The sequence below is a fragment of the Zootoca vivipara genome, chromosome 12 (assembly GCF_963506605.1).
Source record: "Zootoca vivipara chromosome 12, rZooViv1.1, whole genome shotgun sequence".
In the NCBI taxonomy this organism is placed as follows: Eukaryota; Metazoa; Chordata; class Lepidosauria; order Squamata; family Lacertidae; genus Zootoca; species Zootoca vivipara.
Genome location: NC_083287.1, coordinates 18,262,793 through 18,283,790, shown reverse-complemented (window position 1 = coordinate 18,283,790; position 20,998 = coordinate 18,262,793). Strand labels below are relative to the sequence as shown.

Sequence of the window (20,998 nt, the reverse complement as noted above, 5' to 3'; positions counted from 1 at the left end):
AGCCTTAGCTGTCGCCCCTGGTCTCTGAGCTTCCCCCCTGCCCCAAAGAGAGGTACCTCCCCACACCTGAGAAGCACCTCCTGGACAGCCCCAGAGGCACCATTCGCCTGGGGAGCTTGTAGCCAAGGCTGCTGCAACAAACATCTGTTTAAGCCTTTAGGAGACAGAGACATGAGAAGGTATTAGAGGAAGGGAGGGAAAGAAAGAGGGACAGAGGCCAATGTTGCCTGCAGCACCCCCGAGCATCATTCGAGGCACCCCAGGGTGCCACACGGCATACTGGTTGAAAACCACTGGTGTAGGAAGATCTCCCATTTGACAGTCCTATGGCAGTCGACGAGGGGGAAACACATGAGAACTTTGGACCAAGTTTACTGGCATTAATTGTGCGACCACCTTCGAATTATTTACATGCGTTGGTCTTTCCATGATTTTGCCCTGAAGCAATGTCAGGAGAACTGGCCTAGAATTGAGCTCAGTGGTGGAGAGATGAAGAACACACAGCATGAGATAAAAATGTTTCCCACATTGTTCTCTCTCCAGATACATCAATAACGGACGCAACACACTCCAACTGTTCCTGTTTATCGCCTTGGCTGGAAAATATCACTTTCTCTCGTCGGTGGATCCTTCAGGTAATTGAATAATGCTGAATCGATATTTCCTTCATGCGCACTCACATGTTTGGGTAGTTATAAATGGAGAAAAATTCTTCCCAGACTTTTTTCTTGCTCAAGAATCAACAACAATACCCACAGGATAAAAATCACATGTTGAGAAGATTAATTTGGAATTTGATTTTAATCAGCTTTGTCATATTGCCTGGAGAAGCATTATTTCCCAAATCCATGTACAGTACAGTGGTACCTGTACTGGGGAGCAATGTGCGGTCGGCAAATTCAGTTGAGAAAATTGAGAAACGCGCCTCGTAAGCTGTTCGACTTCCGAGGCGCGTTCGAAAACGGAAGCATTTACTTCGGGTTTTCGGTGTTCAAAAACCGAAACGTTTGGCTTCTGAGATGTTTGACAACCAAGGTACCACTGTGTCATGGGCTTTGAAGACACTCGATCTCAGGACGCAAGGGAGAAACATGCTAAGAGGGAGGCACGCTTGGCAAATCCACACCGTGATCAACTCCCGCCCGGAAACCAATGTCCCCAATGTGGAAGGATGTGCGGATCCAGAATTGACCTCCACAGTCACTTACGGACTCATTGTTAAAACCGTGTTTATGGAAGACAATCTTACTCAGCTACGAGTGATTGCCAAAGAAGAAGAAGAAATTTAATATGCACACTAGGAAACAGAAGTCTCATATCTGCTTCAGATGTCACAGAAAGAGCACTAGGTCATGTGCAGGATAGAGTCCCTGGTCCGACCACTGTGCACTGCTGCCCCCTATTGCTTTCTTGGAGGCTCCACCCAGCACATACATAACCCATTGAAATCACTATAATTCGATCGCCTTTGATCAGAATGTAATTATGTTGTTAAAATATTGCTTTGAAAATTGCATGGAACTGTGGCAGCTGAATCCTTCAGATGTAGCGTGGCCGGCCCTACTGTTAGGGAAAATATGGTGGATGCTTCAGGCAGCAGACACTGGAGTGTGTGGAAGGGCAGCGGCAGCCATCAGTTCTGAGTGAACTTCAGGCATTCTCCCCTGTCGGATGACAGGACAACCTCAAGCAGTTGTAGAGTCCCATGGATTGTATGAGCAGCTTCAAGGAACGAAACCTCCTAGCCCCTCTGTTGAAATTAGAGTGTGCCCAGTGCTTCTTTTCTGGGGGGATGCAGGGGTACACATACCCCTAAACTGGGCATGGCCAAACTTGGCCCGCCAGCTGTTTTGGGACTACAACTCCCATCATCCCTAGCTAACAGGACCAGTGGTCAGGGATGATGGGAATTATTGTCCCAAAACAGCTGGAGGGCCAAATTTGGCCATGCCTGCCCTTAACATTTTATAAATCTAAAGGTAGAAGTACCTAAAAAAATTAAAAATTTTAGTTTCTTCTCTAGCACGATGAATCGTCAGTTCCGTTGCTACCCCTGATGGTGGCCTCATTTCTCGTCGTGGTGTTTCCTGAGTCTCAGACGGAAACGAGCGTTTAATGTGTGAAGTAGGAGTTGGAATCTAGCATGGTGATTGGACAGTTTTGTTGTATTTACTGTGTTTATTTCCCCCGATTTGAACTATAAAATGGTGATTTTCTTGAGTCAAAATGAGAGTATCCCTAAACATTTTTTTAGAGGGGGGGAAAACCCCCACTGAGTGCGGCTGTTTGACAGGAATTTCCCAAAGCAGGTTCTAGAATTGCTTTGAAGCAAGGCCAAAACAGTTAATTGAGACCTTTGGCACCCCAGTCAACATGGCCAATGGTTAGAGATGATAGAATTTGTAGAGCAGCAACTTCTAGAAGGCCAATGATTTTCCTGCCTTGATCTAGAGCAAACTGCTCATAAACTCTCACAACTATTCCAAAATAAGCCTTGCTTTATTTGAATTAAAAGGTAAAGGGCCCCTGGGTGGTTAAGTCCAGTCAAAAGCGATTATGGGGTTGCGGCGCTCATCTCGCTTTCAGGCGTTTGTCCACAGACGGCTTTTCAGGTCATGTGGCCAGCATGACTAAACCACTTCTGGCGCGGCAGGACACTGTCTCGGAAACCAGAGTGCACAGAAACGCCGTTTACTTGAATTAAGACACTTGATGGTTTCCATTAGCCGTAAGAACACCTATATTTTTTTATTTGTTCAACTGAGGCTGAGTACGGTATTTTTTTGGAGGATCAGACCTTGAACACTTTTGTCCTATCTGATGCATTTCTGGAAAATTATTAGTGATGTGAGTAAAGCACCACTTTGGAGTGCTTTCGGACACATTTGTAAACCACTTTGCCCGAAAGTGTGTTGATGGATGTGCTTTGGAGTCTTGTTTTAGTCAAGTGGTATTTTTGCTAGATGACAGCTCTGTCTGTTTTGTAGCAGCCTTTAGACTTGACCCAGCGTCTGTTATGCTTCACTCAAGGTCCAGGTCTCAACCAGACAAATTTCCACTCAGCAGTTGCTCCTCAGCTCAGTGGATAAGCTCTGTAATTTTCATTCAATGACCATAATTTGTGCGCTGGATAAAACCTACATATCTCCAAACTATTTCTATAATGAACTTGAGCATTTTATGGTGATGGTCAAGATAATACCGGTACATAGATATTTTGAAAGCCTGTTTGGAGAGCTTTCTTGTAGTAATTGGTAAGAATCTCTCATTCCTAAATACTCTTTGCTCTTTTTATAGGTCAGCAAAGTTGTGGTTTTTTTAAAAGTACTGTAGTTCATTAAACCTTAAGCAGTTGAAGGAATGTGGTGAACTGTAGGGAAAACAAACAAGTTAGAAAAGGGGGCAGGAACTTGGATCAGAAAGTTGCGCAACTGAAAATGTATGTGCTGTTACAAATATACGTTATTCGGATTCTTCTTTTCCATTCTAAAAAAAATTTGCACCATTCTGCCATCTTGGAAAGGCCAGAATTTGTTATTTTAACATCCAAATAGCACTACATAGCGGCAGAACTATGAAGCAACATATTAGATTAATGAAAAGCTGCAAACATTAATACTGTATATATTCTCATCTTTAATCTCTTAATTGTTTTAGATAGACAGGGGTATTTTCCATAATTTTCTATGTAAATTGAGGAGGGGTTATTTATTTATTTTACTTACTTACTTATTTATTTCTGTTTGTTTTGTTGTTTTTTATTAATACTACGTTATGACAATATGTAGCAAACACATTATATATCAAATATCTTATGTAAAAAAAGCAAAACAAGTGAAATATTAAAGAATAGAAGGGGGGCGGAGAAAATATGTATGAAAAGGAGAGAGGGACAACATAACAAAACCTCTAGATTGCCATGAATAAATTAACAGGAAAAAATACCATCATTTATTTTGTCATTCCAGAAATGTAAAAACAAGGCCCACCTCTCAATAAATTTGTTTTCAGGATTATTAAATATAGTGTTTCTTTCATATGCAAGTCTTATCATTAAGATAGTTGTCCTTAACCAATCAATTATGGCAGGGGAGATTCATTTTTGTGCACTATATATGGTGACCATTTTGCATGGAGGGTTCTGTTCCTGCCCCCCGCCCCCCAAGTCGGTGGAGCGTGCGTAAGCCTTCAGCAGCTAAACTGGTTCCGTTCCCTTAAATCCACTTCTGATGTGAATTGCAATTCACATTTGCAAACAGTTATAGTCTTGCATGCGCAAGCGAGGGGCTGCATTTTGGATCTGGCGGAGGTTTCTCGAAGGCGCCCACGTCAAGGCCGCGAGGTGCTTAATTCAGCTTTGCAGACCTTGTTGCATCCCAGGCGTGTTACTTTTCAACTTCCAGCTGACTTGGTAAACCTTGTCCTTGCACACAGAAGGAACCTCGCTGTCGCGCTCTGGTATAGTGTGAGCTCAGAAAATGCTTGTAGCAAGTGACGGGCCTCTGGAACTGTGAATGTGTTTGGCTGTGCAACCTGCTGTGTTTTTGGAAAGTGGGAGAACAGTAGAATGAGGTTACGAAGCACATCCTTTTGCAAACAGCCAGGAAATGGTACTGGCCGAGTGGTTAGATCACATAGAGTAGAATCCTTGAAGGCTGTGAGTTCAAGTGTTAATTGGTTCCAAACAACCCTAATCTTTACAGCAAAAATGAGACTTATGATTGGTCTGGCTGCTGAATAAGATCCTAACCAAATGCACCTTTAAAAAAAAAGGGGGGGAGTGGGGGTGTCAACATAAATCATAGAAGTCAGAATTACTTACAGGCAGGTGGTTCTGCACAGGAATTAGTTTGGACCTGAAATTATGCATTTTGATGAAGAGGGTGCTGCCGCTGATAGATTTGTTTAGTTCAGGCATCCCCAAACTTCAGCCCTCCAGATGTTTTGGACTACAATTCCCATCTTCCATGACCACTGGTCCTGTTAGCTAGGGATCATGGGAGTTGTAGGCCAAAACTTATGGAGGGCCGCAGTTTGGGGATGCCTGGTTTAGTTGTTCCAGAGCACTGCTGGAGTTGGGTTTTATTGTATTTATTATGAATGCAATGGGCAATACTGGTCTTCTGGCAGATAATAATAATAATAATAATAATAATAATAATAATAATAATAATAATAATAATATAGTACCCCACCTATCAGACTGGGTTGCTCCAGCTACTCTGAGTGGCTTCCAACAGGATATTAAAAACAATAAAAGATCAAACATAAAAAACTTCCCTAAACAGGGCTGCCTTCTAAAAGTCAGATAGTTGTTTATTTCCTTGACATCTGATGGGAGGCACTGGCAGAGGAAGAGGAGTGCAGGGGGAGCGCACCGCCCCAGGCAGTGTGATCTTGGTGGGGTTCCGTCGTGGCTGCCCCCCCCGTGCTGGGTTCTCCGCCCCCGCAGGTGGCTTGCCACGCCCCCAGAACATGTGCCCCGCCCCTGCGGGCGACACACCCCACCCCCAGAACACACAACCACATCCCTGTGGGCGGTGCACCCCACCCCTGGGACACGTGCCAGCCCCACTCCCACCTGCCCCCCCCGGTGCCGGAGCATGAAGCTCCGCCACTGATGGGAGGGTGTGTTCCACAGGGAGGGTGCCACTCCCGAGAAGGCCCTCTGCCTGGTTCCCTGTAACCTCACTTCTCGCACTGAGGGAACTGACAGATGGGCCTCGGCGCTGGACCTCAGCATAATAAAACATGAAACATTAAAAACGTCCTGAAAAGTTGTATAGTATCAGGACTGCATAGCCTTTCTTCTGATTCCTCGGAGCCTGATCCTGTTTTTTTCCACATATACACACTATGTATGCTATGCTTACTTTATACTGGGCGTGGGCGGGGGAGCTTGCAAAAGACAATAGGGCTGGCCACTTCCCCCCACAATAATTCCAGCACTGATTGGCAGGCCTATTTGTATTAGTTGAAATACTTTGTAGAGAATGTGGGAGTTCAGGCTAATGGCAAGAATGCCCAGGCCACTTAGTGTGACTTCAATAACATTAGACCTCCTTGAGTGCTAATTTCTGTTTCAAAGCGCACAAAGGAAATGTTAAAACGTTGCCCACGAGAGATCAAACTGATTATGTCAACACGTAATCTGCTAAAACAACCCCTATGTATATTTTTAGCTTAGAAGATTGGGGGGAGAACATATAAAATGGAAGTCATTAAATGTGTCCTGAAATACAGAACATGTCAATAAAATTTCTAGAAAATGTTTGCTGCTTTGTACATGTGTAAAGGATCTAGGAGGCCTAGGAGACCACAAGCTTAACATGAGTCACTAGTTTGATGCAGGAGCAAAAAAACCCAACCTAATGCTATTCTAGGAGGCATCAACAGAAGTATAATGTCCAGGTCAAGGGTAGTAATAAGTAGCACTCTATTCTGCCTTGGTCAGATCACACTAGTGTCCAATTCTGGGCACCACAATTTAAGAAAGATTTTGACAGCCTGGAATGTGTGCAGAGGAGAGCAACCGAGATGATCAAGGGTCTGGAAACCAAGCCTTATGAGGAATAGTTAAGGGAATTGGGTATGTTAAACCTGGATAGGACACGGAGAGGCAATATGATAGCCACCTTCAGATATCTAAAAGGTTGTCGCATGGAAGATGGAGCAAGCTTGTTTTCTCATGCTCTGGAGTGTAGGACCTGAACCAACTTTTTCTGCCCACGGTGCTTCTGAAATTATATTATGTATAGCCATATATTCCAGTCACTTGTAAGCAGAAGCAAAAATGTAGTTGCCCCTTTTCTTGGGAACCTCCCTCTTCCTAAAAAAAAAAAGTGCACTCTTCTGAGTCTCCCTGAGAATGTTTCCAAAAATGCCTTCTCACTTTGGTGGCCTGAGAAAGTGAGAGAAGACCTGCTTTGCCCAGCCCTTGTAATAATAAGAGTGTGGGATTCACACACACACACACACACACACACAGACGGATGCATATTTTTTTTTTTAAAAAAATTGTGTCTCAAGGCTTGAGAGAGTTCCCAACCTTGGGACAAGCCTTTTTCCAAAGTGTGAGAAACTGGCGCAGGCTGAAGCAACCTTCTTTAGCTGGCACCAAGCTTGCTCACAAATTACCCTGAGCACAGGTGCATGGGCCTGTGTGAAAGAAGGTACACTTGTTGATGTGTACAGCTCAGCTGGTGTGAACACAGACTGTCCACTAACTGAAGGCTGTATATGAACCGAAGTGCAAGAGTAGGCGTACAGCTCCACTATTTGTGCAGCTCAACATAGCGCACACTTGATTAATGTAATGTGTGAATACTCTTATCAAGTTGAGAGGATAGATGTGAGCAGTAAAGGTAAAAAAAAAGGAGGTAAAGGACCTCTGGACGGTTAAGTCCAGTCAAAGGCGACTATGGGGTTGCAGCACTCACCTCGCATTCAGGCCGAGGGAGCCGCCGTTTGTCCACAGACAGCTTTCCGGCGCAAATGGGACACTGATTCTGGCGCAAATGGGACACTGTGTGCATGGAAACGCAGTTTACCTTCCCACCCCAGCGGTACCTATTTATCTACTTGCACTGGCTTGCTTTTGAACTGCCAGGTTGTCAGGAGCTGGGACGGAGCAACGGGAGCTCACTCCGTCGCGGGGATTCGAACCGCCGACCTTCCGGTCGGCAAGCCCAAGAGGCTCAGTGGTTTGACCCCCGGCTCCACCTGAATGGTGCAGCAAGGCATTTAGAAGAATGATGCAGCAGGGAGTGTTGCTCCATTTGGGTTTCAATCCAGGCAGCACCACATCGGTGCTGGTAGGAGATGCTTAAAAGTCCCCAAGCACTCCAACAAGCTGATTTAAAATTCCTTAAAGAAGAAACAGACGCCAACCGCTGATCAGTTATAAGATTTTTTCTTTTTAGAATTCAAGCGTACACAGTAATCTATGCCCACTATAGTCATAATTACATATTAATATCTGCATACAAAAGCTATGTAAAAATTATATTCTTCCCCCAAATATACAAATTTTCTCTTCAGATAGTTTAAAACATTTGTGATCGCATATTTTAATATAGCTTAGGCTGAAAAAATATTACCCATCTAGCATATCACTTAACACTGTTTGGAAAACAGAACAAAACAGAACAGAACAGAACAGAACAAAACATTTTTTTTAATAATAAAAAAAGATCCTATTCCAGAATTCTCTGTCTTTCAAATAAATTCATGTAACTTCAAACAGCCTCAGGGCATGACTCCAAAACACAGAAAAGGCAACTCTAAAACTCACCAGAACCTTTCCTAATTTTATTTTGTAAAGAACATAGCATTATATTGGGGTGGGGGTGGGGAATGAAGCCATTTTGAGGAATTTTAAAATTAAGAACATAAAGAAACAAGAGGGGAAATTACTCATTCATGCCCTGATATGATCTTATCCAACACTAGTGTAATTAAATAAAGTGTCTTTTTAATGTTTAACATTGTGCTCAGTAATTTACATCAATTCAATCTACACCGCAATGTAGATTTACATTTGATTGTCTTGTGCATAAATAAGGGTTCGCTTTTAAAAGTTAGGTAAACTGTGCAAATAGACAGTCACAAACAGCTTATTACTTGCACAATATTGCTTTTGAAGGCGACATCGTTGAATGTGGATCAATACACACAAGCAATGCAGACTCTTTGCATTTGCTAACATTTATACAACACAGTAAAAACTTTGTGAGAAAAGGCCATACCTTTTTTGTCATTGTGATTTTTTAAAATTGTATTTTTTAAAAAAGCAACATTATTTTTGTTTTTAAAATAAATGTGCTCGCTTTGTTTTAAATGTTTTACGTGGAAAATAAACCTCTACCGCTCTAGGATATCGTGTCTCTATAAAAATTTATATAAGGGTCATATCGTAGTAGTATCAAAAGGGAGCATCTGATAAATCTAGTTATTTGAATAAAGTTACAATAATAACAGGACAACCCAAAACTTCTCGCATAGGTCTTTGCTGTCTCCAGAGTTGCAAAAAGGCAGGCGAAGAAAACTTGCTTGTTAACGTAGCACACCCCAGGGCACAGTGTCTTTGCAATGTTTTGTCTCCCGAACCTCTCAACGACCGTGCGAGGCAAGGGGCAATTCTGGAATATAAGGCTGAGAGACAAGTGACTTGCCCAAGGTCACCCAGTAGGTCCTTAGCAGAGCGGGGAAATGTTGGTGAACCAAACAGTCTAAAATTCTTACCGCCTAGATGAAGGACCGAGAAACTTCAGCCTTTCGCTTGTGAATGGACTCCAGCTCCCATTGTTCTTGACCACTTGCTACGCTATCTGAGGCTACTGGGAGCTGGAGTCCGTGAACATCAGGAAAGCCAGAGATTCCTCAGCCCTGACCTAGACCAAACTGACTTTTTCAAACAAAGCAAAAAATGAACACGTCTTCCCTGGTTTTGATTCTCATTGCTGACAGTGGGGGAAAGGGTTAGCCTTGCAAGCTGTTTCTGAAAACCGTAAGACTGGTTGGTTTTGCTTATGATTTATGCAGCGAGAAGAAGTCCGCATGACACCTACAAGTTAAGAGTTCCAGAGCATAAAGATAACATCACTAGCAATGACATGCTCCTCTTGCAGTCAGTAGCTTTGTCCAGGCAGATTCCGGAAGAGTAATAATCTTCCTTCCAATCCCGTTTTGATTTTGCCTCTTCTTTTCTGTGCTCTGCTCTGCGATGGAGTGATTATTTAGCACAAAGATAAAATCACAAATGTCCAATGTCTAAATTCCGACATCTGTATTTTGGCACAGTGTTGTTACTTTTAAGAAACTGCTATCTCACCATAGAAATACATTGTCAAGAAATTACAGAACTCAGTTGCAACACAAACCCAGTGCAGCTTAAACATCTGTTTGTTTAGAGCAAGAAACAGTAAAGATGACACTTTTTTTTAATAAGGAGTTTTTTTCATATAGAGAACACTCCACTTGCTACTATACCTAGAGCAGAAAGCAAAATTGAGAGCCATGTGGCACTGTCAACAAGCAGAAATAAACGCTGTGCAGTGTAAAAAAATCATCTTTGTTGTGTCCTGTCAAAAGGCTCAACCCACACAGAAAAAAATACTGGGTGTAGGATTTGCCACTATGAGTAGTCGGTTCTGAAATCTACTACCCAAGACGCTGGCCATGATTTGACAAAACCTTATAGTTTACCAACCTTGGCAGGACTGAGGACTATGTTCATTAAAAAAAAAAAAAATATCCCACACATATTTAAACAAACTAAAGACTCAAACATAGGTCCCAATTCTGCTCTCGCTCCCTGGTGTAAATGAACAGTGAAATCGCTGAAAAGCCTGTGGAGCTACAAATGTAAAAACTGGAGTGACTGAAATAAGGATTTAACACCCTTACATTTTGCTAGACCGTCTCCGAAGTACAAAATGGCTATCGAGTTGTGACTGATGACTTGATGGTAACTTAGTGAATTGGGCTGCACTTACCTAGCGAGTCCCATTGAATTAAGTAGGACTTACTTCTGAGTAGACATGCTTAGAGTTGCAGCCTTAAGTGTCTCTGAAGCATAGTGTGCTTTGCTAACCAACTACCACTTAATGTTTTTGTCTAAAAGGTGCTTTAGAACACTGAGTAACAAAGAACTAGTGACCTATGATGTTGGACAGTAGTCCTAAAGTGCCACCCGCAGCTCTGTGCCGGAAATCGCCTCCCGTTCTCATCCGTGATGGGAAATGCGCCATGTGAACAGAGGGATTCCTTGTTGCAAATGGGGGAAAGGGTGTTCCCCTGCCCTTAGAAAACAATGGGAAAGTTATGGAGCTGGATGTGCAATGGGGCCAGCTGGTTAGGCTGGAAGCCTTCTTGTCTCTGGCAGAAGATGCTTTTCCTCCACCGCAAAGGAAACATTGGGTACATCCCTCCAGAGGGTGATGACTATTTTTGTTTGGAGAAAGTATTAAAAGTCAGATTGGGCCAGAGTAGGTGAGCCCCAGTGCTTTTTCCCCTTAAAAAATGTTTAGCAGTTACACTCATTTTGACTCAAGAAAACCACCATTTTATAGTTCAAATTGGGAAAAATAAATACAGTAAATGGACAAAAGTACAAAGGTTCACAAAATGTTTGGGGGTATGAGTACCCCTGCATACCCCCCAGGAAAAAAAGCACTGGTGAGCCCCATAAATTGATGTTCCTTAACTTTCAGGCTGTCAGCCTAGAGCAGGGGCCACCAAACTGAATGGGACTTGCTTGCGAGTAAACATGCATATGATTTCAGCATTAATATATTTGTGGACTGGGGGGGGGGCTGGAAGGCAGAAAATGTGAGCAGGGTCACGTTTTACCTTGCACCCTGACCTAAACTGGCTACCCACAAGCCACTGCTTGCACCGTTAGGGAAAATGTGCATACAGTCAAACCTCGGTTGTCAAACGTATTCCATTCCGGAAGCCCGTTTGGCTTTCAAAACGTTCGACAACCGAGGCGTGGCTTCCGATTGGCTACAAGAGCTTCCTGCACTCAAACAGAAGCCTCGTTGGACGTTCGGCTTCCCAAAATTATTCAAAAACCGGAACACTTACTTCTGGGTTTTCGGCGTTCCGGAGCCGAAACGTACTATAATGGAGGCGTTTGGGAACCGAGGTTTGACTGTACTAATATATTTTCCCTTATTGCCCACTAGGACCAAGAGGGAAGAAGGCAGGAAGCCAGCAGTAGGCAGAGCAAGAGCCAGTGACAGGTGGAGCCAATTAATTTTGGTTTTGTCCCCATCCTCCTCCCTGCTGACTCTCCCTACAAGGCAGAGGCAGACTTGTAGGAGCCTAAGGCGGAGGAAGCAAGTAGCCGAGACCAGGCCCTGGACAAGTTGTAAGATAGAAAACATGCAGGTCTTCTTGGAGGAACTGAGATTGATGGGGCAGCGTCCCATTTGGTAATGGAGCAGCCTCCATGGCTAATGACTCAAGCAAGAACTGGCAAGTGGGATTTTGGTCAAGAAAATGCCAAATGGTTCTCATCTTATTACCCTGGAGCTACTTTTTAGAGATGTGATGAAGGGAGACAGTTGTCTTTGTGTGTTTGGGGCGCTGAAGCCTTTCAAGCAAGACAGCTCCTGACTAAATGGATTTAAGGATGCACCCAGACCCAACACCCTTGCCGTATTTCATTTCACATAACTCATTTGTTCCCTATTAATCCAGTTTTAAAATTTACATGTTTCCTCCGCATGCAGGAATTGGTGACTCGAGTCTTCAAAATTTATATTAAGCAATGCTGAATTCAGATGGTTACGCCACACATTCCCCACACGTGCTTGATGATACGTGCTGAGAAATGGGAATAAACAGGGAAACTTCCAAGACAGGACTTGGAAGGGCCTGCCTTTCTGATATCATCAACTGCCCAGTTTAGCATCTGCTAAAAGAATTTGGCAAGGCCAAGGAGGAGTTGGGGCACCACGATGGAAATTCAGCATACATACTTGATTCTGTAGGGTTAGGGATGGTGCGAGTCCTCCACTTATACAAGGCATGGCCAAACTTGGCCCTCCAGATGCTTTAGGAGTACAGTTCCCATCATCCCTGACCACTGGTCCTGTTAGCTAGGGATGATGGGAGTTGTAGTCCCAAAACATCTGGAGGGCCAAATTTGGCCATGCCTGATATACCAATCATGGGTGGTTTTCCGCTTTACTAACAGTGCAATGCTAAACATGTCTACTCAAAAGTAAGTCCTAGTCCATTCAGTGGGGCTTACTCCAGGTAACTGGGCACAGGATTGCAGCCTGAGGTTACGTTTTGTATAAAGTATGCTAGGAAAGGTTTACAGACCGTGGGGTGCAATAACCATGAGGTTATCAGCAGTCCATTGTCTGGATGACACCCTAGTACTGCTCACCCACATCTATTTCCATAGGCCTTGCAAGCAAGATGGATGTTTGCGTAGATTGAACTGCAGCACTTTCAAACTCCACTTATCTCCTTATTAAGTAAGCTGACGAGGGCCAGTTCCAACTTGCGATGTATTTGCCTGTAATATTTGTAAAGCAGGTACAGTCATACCTCGGTTTAAGTACGCTTCGGTTTGAAAATTTTCAGTTTAAGTACTCCGCGGACCCGTCTGGAACGGATTAATCCACTTTCCATTACTTTCAATGGGAAAGTTTGCTTCAGGTTAAGTACGCTTCAGGTTAAGTACAGACTTCTGGAACCAATTGTGCTTGTAAACCGAGGTACCACTGTATTTGACAAGACACATTTATCTGGGCAGATGCTTGATCTATTTTGAATTTGTTCATCTTTTGATAAATAATAATCCCTGAGTTCATCCAATTGAATTTTTGGATAAGCGTTTTCAAATGACTTAAGCTGGTGAAAGAGACCAGGTGAAGCTTACTTTGAAACTTTGCATATTCTTACGCTATCAGAAGCTTGTGAAACAAAAGCTCGCAACTGTCTCTTTTATGGCAACAACTGTCCCTCTGGGGACAGGTGATATTAGGTTCTGTAGACGTATCTGGCACCCGAGAGAATATCATGCAGCCTTCTTGGATGCCTCATTCATGAACTGATCTATGTTAACACTTTTCACTATGGATGTGGGTTATTACTCTTGCAGCCTGGACTTTTGTTTTGCAGCAGTTAAAAAACAAAAGGAGTCAACATGATGCCTTTGTTTCTTCTGTGACTGTTTAGGAGCCTCACACACACACGCCCTATTCATATAGACCAGAGGTTGGCAAGGTGCGGCACGTGGGCCGGATGCGGCCCATGAAGACCATTTTACAGGCCCATGAGCCCCCCCCCCTGAGCTGAGCCGCCCACTTCGGCAAGTCCCCCACGCGCTGCGCTAAACCGGCACGACGCAGCGCAGGGACTCGCCGAGCGGCGCCGGAAATTTTGTCTGTGCATGCGCAGATACTAGAAAATGCGCCTGCGCATGTCCAGACACCGAAAATTGCTTCTGTACAGGCACGATTTTCAGCGTCTGGGCATGCGCAGAAGCAATTTCTGGCGCCACGGACATGCACAGATGCAATTTCCGGCGCTGCAGCAGTCCAGCCCACAGACTATCTCCGTGGGAGTGATCCGGCCCATGGCTGGTAAACCTTGCCAATCCCGGATATAGACTGTGAAAAATATATACAGCATGTTTAGGCATTTGCTAACATGGATCACAACCTAACCTAAGTCATTGAAATCAGTGAGTTTAAGCACACCTAACTCTGTATTGGATTGCGGGGCCATGGACTTACTGAATGTCCACTATGTGATGACACAGTTTGGTGCATGAGCATTCAAAAGACTTCCTTTGCTAATGGAATGAAGCATGGCTGAAAGGAACTCTACTGTTCTCGCTTTGTCCACAGTGAACATCTTCCTGAGTACAGAATTTTTCCAGCGTATACAATGGTGCTCTGGGTCTAGACTTCTAGGGATTGTTCTGGGCCGACATGGCTCCCAAGGGTTTGTGGAATTGTCTTCTTGCAACAGAAGACGTAACACATGCCGCTTCTGGAACTAATGTTGTTTGATTGCCAAAGCAGTTTGCTATGTGGCATGAGAACTGTTGTTTCAGAAGTGCAGGCACTAAACCCTGCTGGCTGCGGCAAGGACTAGATTCAGGTTTCCTGGGGTCCTTGCCCCGGGTTACAGTCACTATGAGGGTGACTGTAGACAGGCAGTGAAAGGGTCTATCCCCTTTGCTACTTACTGATATGTGAATGCAAAGGGTAGCATGGAAGGATTCAAAAAGCATACTTTGAGAATAAGCTGAACTGGGAGAAGAAGAGAAGAGAAGAGAAGAGAAGAGAAGAGAAGAGAAGAGAAGAGAAGAGAAGAGAAGAGAAGAGAAGAGAAGAGAAGAGAAGAGGGAATGGCCTGCCTGATGCATCATATAAAAAATGAGAGCAGTTCACAGCAAATAAGTTAGAGGTTCCAGGAACTGCATTCCTAGTCTGTTTAAACATCACCATCAGAACAGCCCCAAGCGCACTGATTCCTGATTAACGGAAAACAGCAGCAGGAGAGCTTGTCCTGCACAGTTTGTTACTAATATATCAGAGGAAAAGAATTGTTTTCAGGGAAGTGGGAGAAAAAAGGAAAATCAAGTCCAAAATGCAACCCATTATCTTAACTAGGGAAATGGATGAAGTATAAAGGGCTTAGATTAGCGCAACTTTTAAAGCTGTTTTCCCTTTATGGTCAGTTTTATACTATAAAAGGAGATAGAGCAGTCATTTCAAATACTCTGTGGTCACATCTATACCACACATTAAAAGCACATGGCTTTCCGCAAAGTATCCTGGAAGTGTAATTTACCTCTCGCAGAGCTGCAATTCCTAGCATGCTTAACAAACTACAGTTCCCAGGATTCTTCAGAGGAAGCCATGTGGATTAAATACACAGTGCGGATGTGACCCGTGAATTTAGCTCTGGATTTAGCCCACCCCTGCAAATGATTTTTGAATCTGGGTCTCGGAAAAGCATTCGGATGACCCCTTTTCACCTCAAGATTCCGCCCGCAATGTCAAAAACGCCACTGGGAATGGTCATCAAATTGCTGGAATGAAGTTGTAGAGCCTTAAGTACAAAGACGACAAATGCATTTGTACTTTAGGGCTATGTCAATTTCCCTTGTCTACGTTTCCGGGAGTAGCCGACATGGCCCCTTCTAGATGTCATGGACTCCAGCTCCCATCATCCCTGACCATTGGCCATGTTTGCTGGGGCTGATGAGTGTTGTGATCCACAAAAACTGGATGCCACCATGCTTGAGTTTTCAGAGAAAATATGACTCTTCCTTTAAATTATCCCAATCCAGAGTCACAGATGTCATCAGATATGCAGAAAGTGCTCGCACACGCTCATAAATGCCTTATTCAAATCTTTTGTGTGCCTATGGGCTTTCTGCATCTATAGAAATTAATGAGGTAGCCCTTGCAGCAGTGACGGGGGAGCTGTGCCCTCCATTTGCTGCTGGGTGCCAACTCCTATCAGCTCCAGCCACCATGGCCAAGGGTCTTCTGGAGGACTACCACAAGTTCCCCATCCTCATTTTACAGGGGGACATTTTTGGTGTGCCTATCAGAGTTCCTGCACCCATAAGAAATGAATGGATCGAGCCCAAAACTGTCAGGTTTCTCCCGCACCTCCCCAAAAGCCTGGATGATTAACACAGTCGTACCTTGGTTCTCTAATGGAATCTGTTCCGGAAGTCCGTTCGACTTCCGAAAACGTTTGAAAACCAAGGCACGGCTTCTAATTATAATATGATAATTTCTTATTTATACCCCGCCCATCTGGGGTATAAATTGGCTGCAGGAGCTTCCTGCACTCAATCAGAAGCCGCGGAAGCCCGTCAGACGTTCAGGTTCCAAAGAACGCTCACAAACCGGAACACTCACTTCTGGGTTTGCGGCATTCGGGAGCCAAAACGTTCGAGAACTAAGTTGTTCAAGAACCAAGGTATGACTGTATAGCAATTTGCCCTATTTAGCAACATGAAGTCAAATTTGTTTTTGAAGACTTGGGGCAATGTAGATTCCAAATGCGAGTTCTTATTCTAGTAGGTTTGACTTTTGTACACACATCCCAATAAAATATGGAAAATGTGGAAAACGAGGGACTTTCTGCACTTTTTGGAGCACTGACCTATTTTTTTTTAAAGATTTAAAAATACAAAATGTTTTATTTATTTACTTGTAAGATACCCATTCTGATCTCAAAGCAATGATGGCAATTATGGAAGTCTTTGGCTAAATTAAGATGTACTCTCTTAAGAACTACTAAAAACCATGGTTGCAATCAGGTGAAAGTTAAGCATGGTTAAGTCCTATCGATTTCAGCTGGTACTTAGGTGAGCCTAACACTTGCTAGATTGTAGCAAATACCTCGTGTCCTGAAAGTGAGATAATACTGTATAAAATATGGCAGAATTAAAAAATATAAAGTTCTGAGTATTTGTTTCCCTACTAGTTCAGCTTATTTTCCCACCTCTCTCCAAATAGTGATGAGTGTGAGCTTATGAGCACCTGAATGCTGGTGAACGAAACGGATTCATTTGTATTCCCAATGTCAAACTTCCAAAGGATTCACATCAAAAGGACACACACCCACACCCACAAACACACAAATGCAATTGTCACAAGTACCCGCATTGAAGGGAGATCATCATTCGTGCCTATCAAAAATAATCCTCCAAACAAAAAACAAGGTGGAACAAAATGGAAATGAACAAAAGAGAGAGAGAGAGAAAATACTAGGCAATGGAATGAAATGACAGACACCCAGTAGTGCTATAGGATTTTTGAGAACCTCTCCAGTCTTTTTAATCCTCAAAAACTTCCAGGAACAAAGGGGGAAAGAGTTCTGTTGGGCATTCCACCTTCATGTGCAGGAAGCGGCTAGCATGACAAGCGCCAATCATTCGTAGGTCCGTCACTTTCATCAGCAGTTTTGGCCAAAAGTGTGCAATGTGATGCTTTCTGTAATTAATGTAGTGTTCAAATGCCAGGAGGAAGCCCTCTTGGCACTTTTCTATTCTCTCGACGCTGACAAGACCCGGACGATCTGCATAATTTAGACGAAAGGCATAAGTTATTTCCTTACATCCACCCAGGGCTACCCGTATATTCCGGCGTATAAGACGACTGGGCGTATAAGATGACCCCCAACTTTTCCGGTTAAAATATAGAGTTTGGGATATACTCGCCGTATAAGAAATACGACCCGGCGTATAAGACGACCCCCAACTTTGGAGAAGATTTTCCTGGGTTAAAAAGTAGTCTTATACGCAGGAATATACAGTACTTAAACAGTACCTTCTGCAGAGCTCAGTCAAATTTTAAGAAATTGATATTGCTCAGTGGCAGGTTCCCACGGTATTTCCCAATACAAGTCGAGCCTGACACAGATTCAGAGAACCAGTATAAGGTAGAGGGTTGTCTTCTTGGGCAAAACATAGGGCTAGAACACAGGAGGGGTTGCCAATTGAGAATTTTACCTTATATGTTTTGGTAAAACAATACAGTGGTACTTTGGTTTTCGAAGGTTTTTGAACGTAATCCGTTCTTGAAGACCGTTCGAGTTCTGAAACATTCAAAAACAGCTGACAGCTAGGCCTCCAGAACTTGCACTCAGCAGAAGCTGCGTGGCATCTTTGACTTTCGAGACATGTTCGAAAACGGAAGTATTTACTTCCGGGTTTACGGCGTCAAAAAACCGAAATGTTAGACTTCTGAGACGTTCGGAAACCGAGGTACTAGAGATGTAAAATTTCCGGAAATTTTGAAGCTCGGGAAAAAACCCGTTTTTTTCTGGGGGAAAACAGAAATTTTCGGGAAAATTGAAAAAAATGCTACATTAGCACTTATTTTTTTTCTTTTCCAGATTGAAAGTCATTCTGTTACTTTAGAAACATAAAATATAACTATGGACAATCTTAATGGGCATAAAATTATGACAACTAGCATATTAAAAATATAGTATATCCAAACAATTATTACAAATAGATTTTACTTTTAAAATAATATTTATTTGTATTCGTAACAAATGGAGCAACAATCTCCTGAACTGTTTACTAGTTTATGTGGAACAAAAAAAACCTCCACAAAACAATTTTAGAAAATCCAGAAGTAACAATTATTCATTTTTCCTCTTCACAGTATTAAAAAAAAATTCTCATAAAAAGAACGGAAGAAGGAAGTGGGACTAAGTTTCAATGAATGGGCATGAGATTCAGAATCATTTTCTGAACTGTAATGATCTTCCAGTGCTTTGAGGCCTAGAGAAGAGGAACAGAACCGATGCATACCACACGGATGCAAAAACAAAACTGAAACCTTTTTCTTTTCTGGTGACACCACCACCTCCTAAAGGAAGAAATGTATCTTGTTCTTGCATTGGAGAGTTCAGTTTGTAACCTAGGACTTGCTTGTCCTCACAGAAATTAGAATAATCTGATACCATACATATTTTTTAAAAATGATTTATAAAATATTTGAACCCCTTATCTTAAAATATTTTATTCATCATGTTAAAATAAAACATTCCATAATCTTTTTTTTTTATTTTTCCAATTTTTTGGAAAAAAAGAAAAAAGTCTTCAGGAAAAAAATGGGAAAAACCCAGTTTCCCTCCGAATTTTTCCGCTTTCCCCCCGGGCCTTCACATCTCTACGAGGTACCACTGTATATGTGCACGCTAGGCTTAATTTTGCTCTCCCCATGTTTATTTCCCTAGGAAGCCAGTGTGGTGTAGTGGCCAGAGTGTAAATTACTAAACTATTTCCATACTCACCTGAAGACATCAGCAGTACCGCCTGTAGGAGGGCGACTTCTGTGTCATCTAGGTTGAATGATGACAATGACATGCCCAGGTCAAAAATGGCATCCGATACAACTCCAAGACCCCCGTTTTTCAACTGGCCCCTGGTCACCGCCATCTCCCCATTCAGGGTCAAAGTCTCGCTCTCGGGGTCATAGCGAACTGCTGCTCTGAGGGACATAATCTCCATGCAACAACCTTTCAGAAGGATGATCTGGTCTTCACATGGCAGCTGCGGAGAATGGCAAGTGAGAATCAGTTTTCCTGCACTTAAGTAAAAGGGCTTCTCCAAACACTAAAAAGTAAAATGAATATTGCCACCACCCCTGTAAGCAGTTTCCTTTCATTCCTTCCCTTTATCACTTCCTTTGAAGTGATCACTAAAACCTGATGAGAGAGTGTTCTTAATAATGTCACCCACATGCCACCTTCAAAGAAGTCATTGTCATTTTTCACCCTTCACTGAGATTTGGGGGTTGCTGGAGAGTTAAGTTGGGATAGGTATACATTCAAAGCAGTTTTATTTATTATTACTATTTTGATGATGATTGTATAATTAATAAATCCCTATTATAGTACAGTGGTCCCTCGACTTACGAATTACTCGACATCCGTAGGTTTCTACTTACGAACGGGACAAATGGCCGCACACTTACGAATTTTCCTACATCCGAACGGAAACTGTTGGCGGCTTTAAATGCGGTTTCCTCGACTTCCGAATTTTCCCGATATTTTTCCCCCCTATGGGAAACCGCGTTTCGACTTCCGAACTTTTCGACCTACGGATGTGCATTCGGAACGGATTAAGTTCGTAAGTCGAGGGACCACTGTAATATTACTGCAACGTGTCATACTTGGGGCTGCTTTTGAAAACAGCAGCTCATTCAGAAATAGGCAGAATTCACATTATACCAAATCTGGCACAACTGCACTAGCTACCGTTTAGTCTCTGAAGCCCAATTCAAAATGTTGGTTTTGACCCATAAAGTCTTAGGTGGCTCAGGACCTCAACAACTGCCTCTCCCCACCTAAACCAGCCTGGAACCTGTGATCATCATCGGAGGTCCTTCTCTGCCCCTGAGGGACATGAGAAATGGCCTTCTCAGTGGTGGTTCCCCACTTATGGAACGTTCTCCCCCAGGAAGCACAGCTGGTGCCATCTTTGTCTGGTTTTAGGTGCCAGGCAAAAAGATTTGCATTTAGGAAGGCCTTCGGTCCTTAATTGAGAGGGTAACTAGTTATGTTGCCTGCCTCTTTATTGGACTCATTCTTTGATGTGAGGTGGGTAGGATTTGTATCTTTTATATATATTCCTGGATTTGCACTTTAAACCTTGTTTTACTGTGGCTTTTATAATTGGTTTTAATGTTGCTTGCTACTACTATTATTATTATTATTATTATTATTATTATTATTATTATGTAGGTTGCTTTGAGACACTTTGGTGTAAAAAGATAATAATAATAATAATAATAATAATAATAATAATAATAATAATAATTAATAGTAATTAATACTAATGTGAATGACCCAGCAATGGTACATACTTGTGTTATACAACCGCTGTAACCATCTTTGTTCCCCACAAAACCTTCAGCCCATTGGCCAACGTGAATTTGAACCCTTCAGGGTAGGAGGCCATCTTCTTATTAGTTCTGTAGCACTA

General features: G+C 42.9%; 1 protein-coding gene across 5 annotated transcripts in view; it reads right to left on the bottom strand.

Annotated features, from left to right (window-relative positions):
* Positions 1-9,150: 9,150 nt before the first annotated feature.
* Positions 9,151-20,998, bottom strand: part of THRB (thyroid hormone receptor beta) — a 202,731-nt gene continuing 190,883 nt past the window's right edge. For all 5 annotated transcript variants that reach the window (XM_035128990.2, XM_035128988.2, XM_060280665.1 and 2 more), the window contains 2 exons: positions 19,306-19,564; positions 9,151-17,577 (listed from right to left, as the gene is read on the bottom strand). In XM_035128990.2, the coding sequence (XP_034984881.1) occupies positions 17,336-17,577; positions 19,306-19,564 (501 nt within the window). In that variant the 3' untranslated portion in view covers positions 9,151-17,335. The remainder of the gene's footprint in view (positions 17,578-19,305; positions 19,565-20,998) is intronic.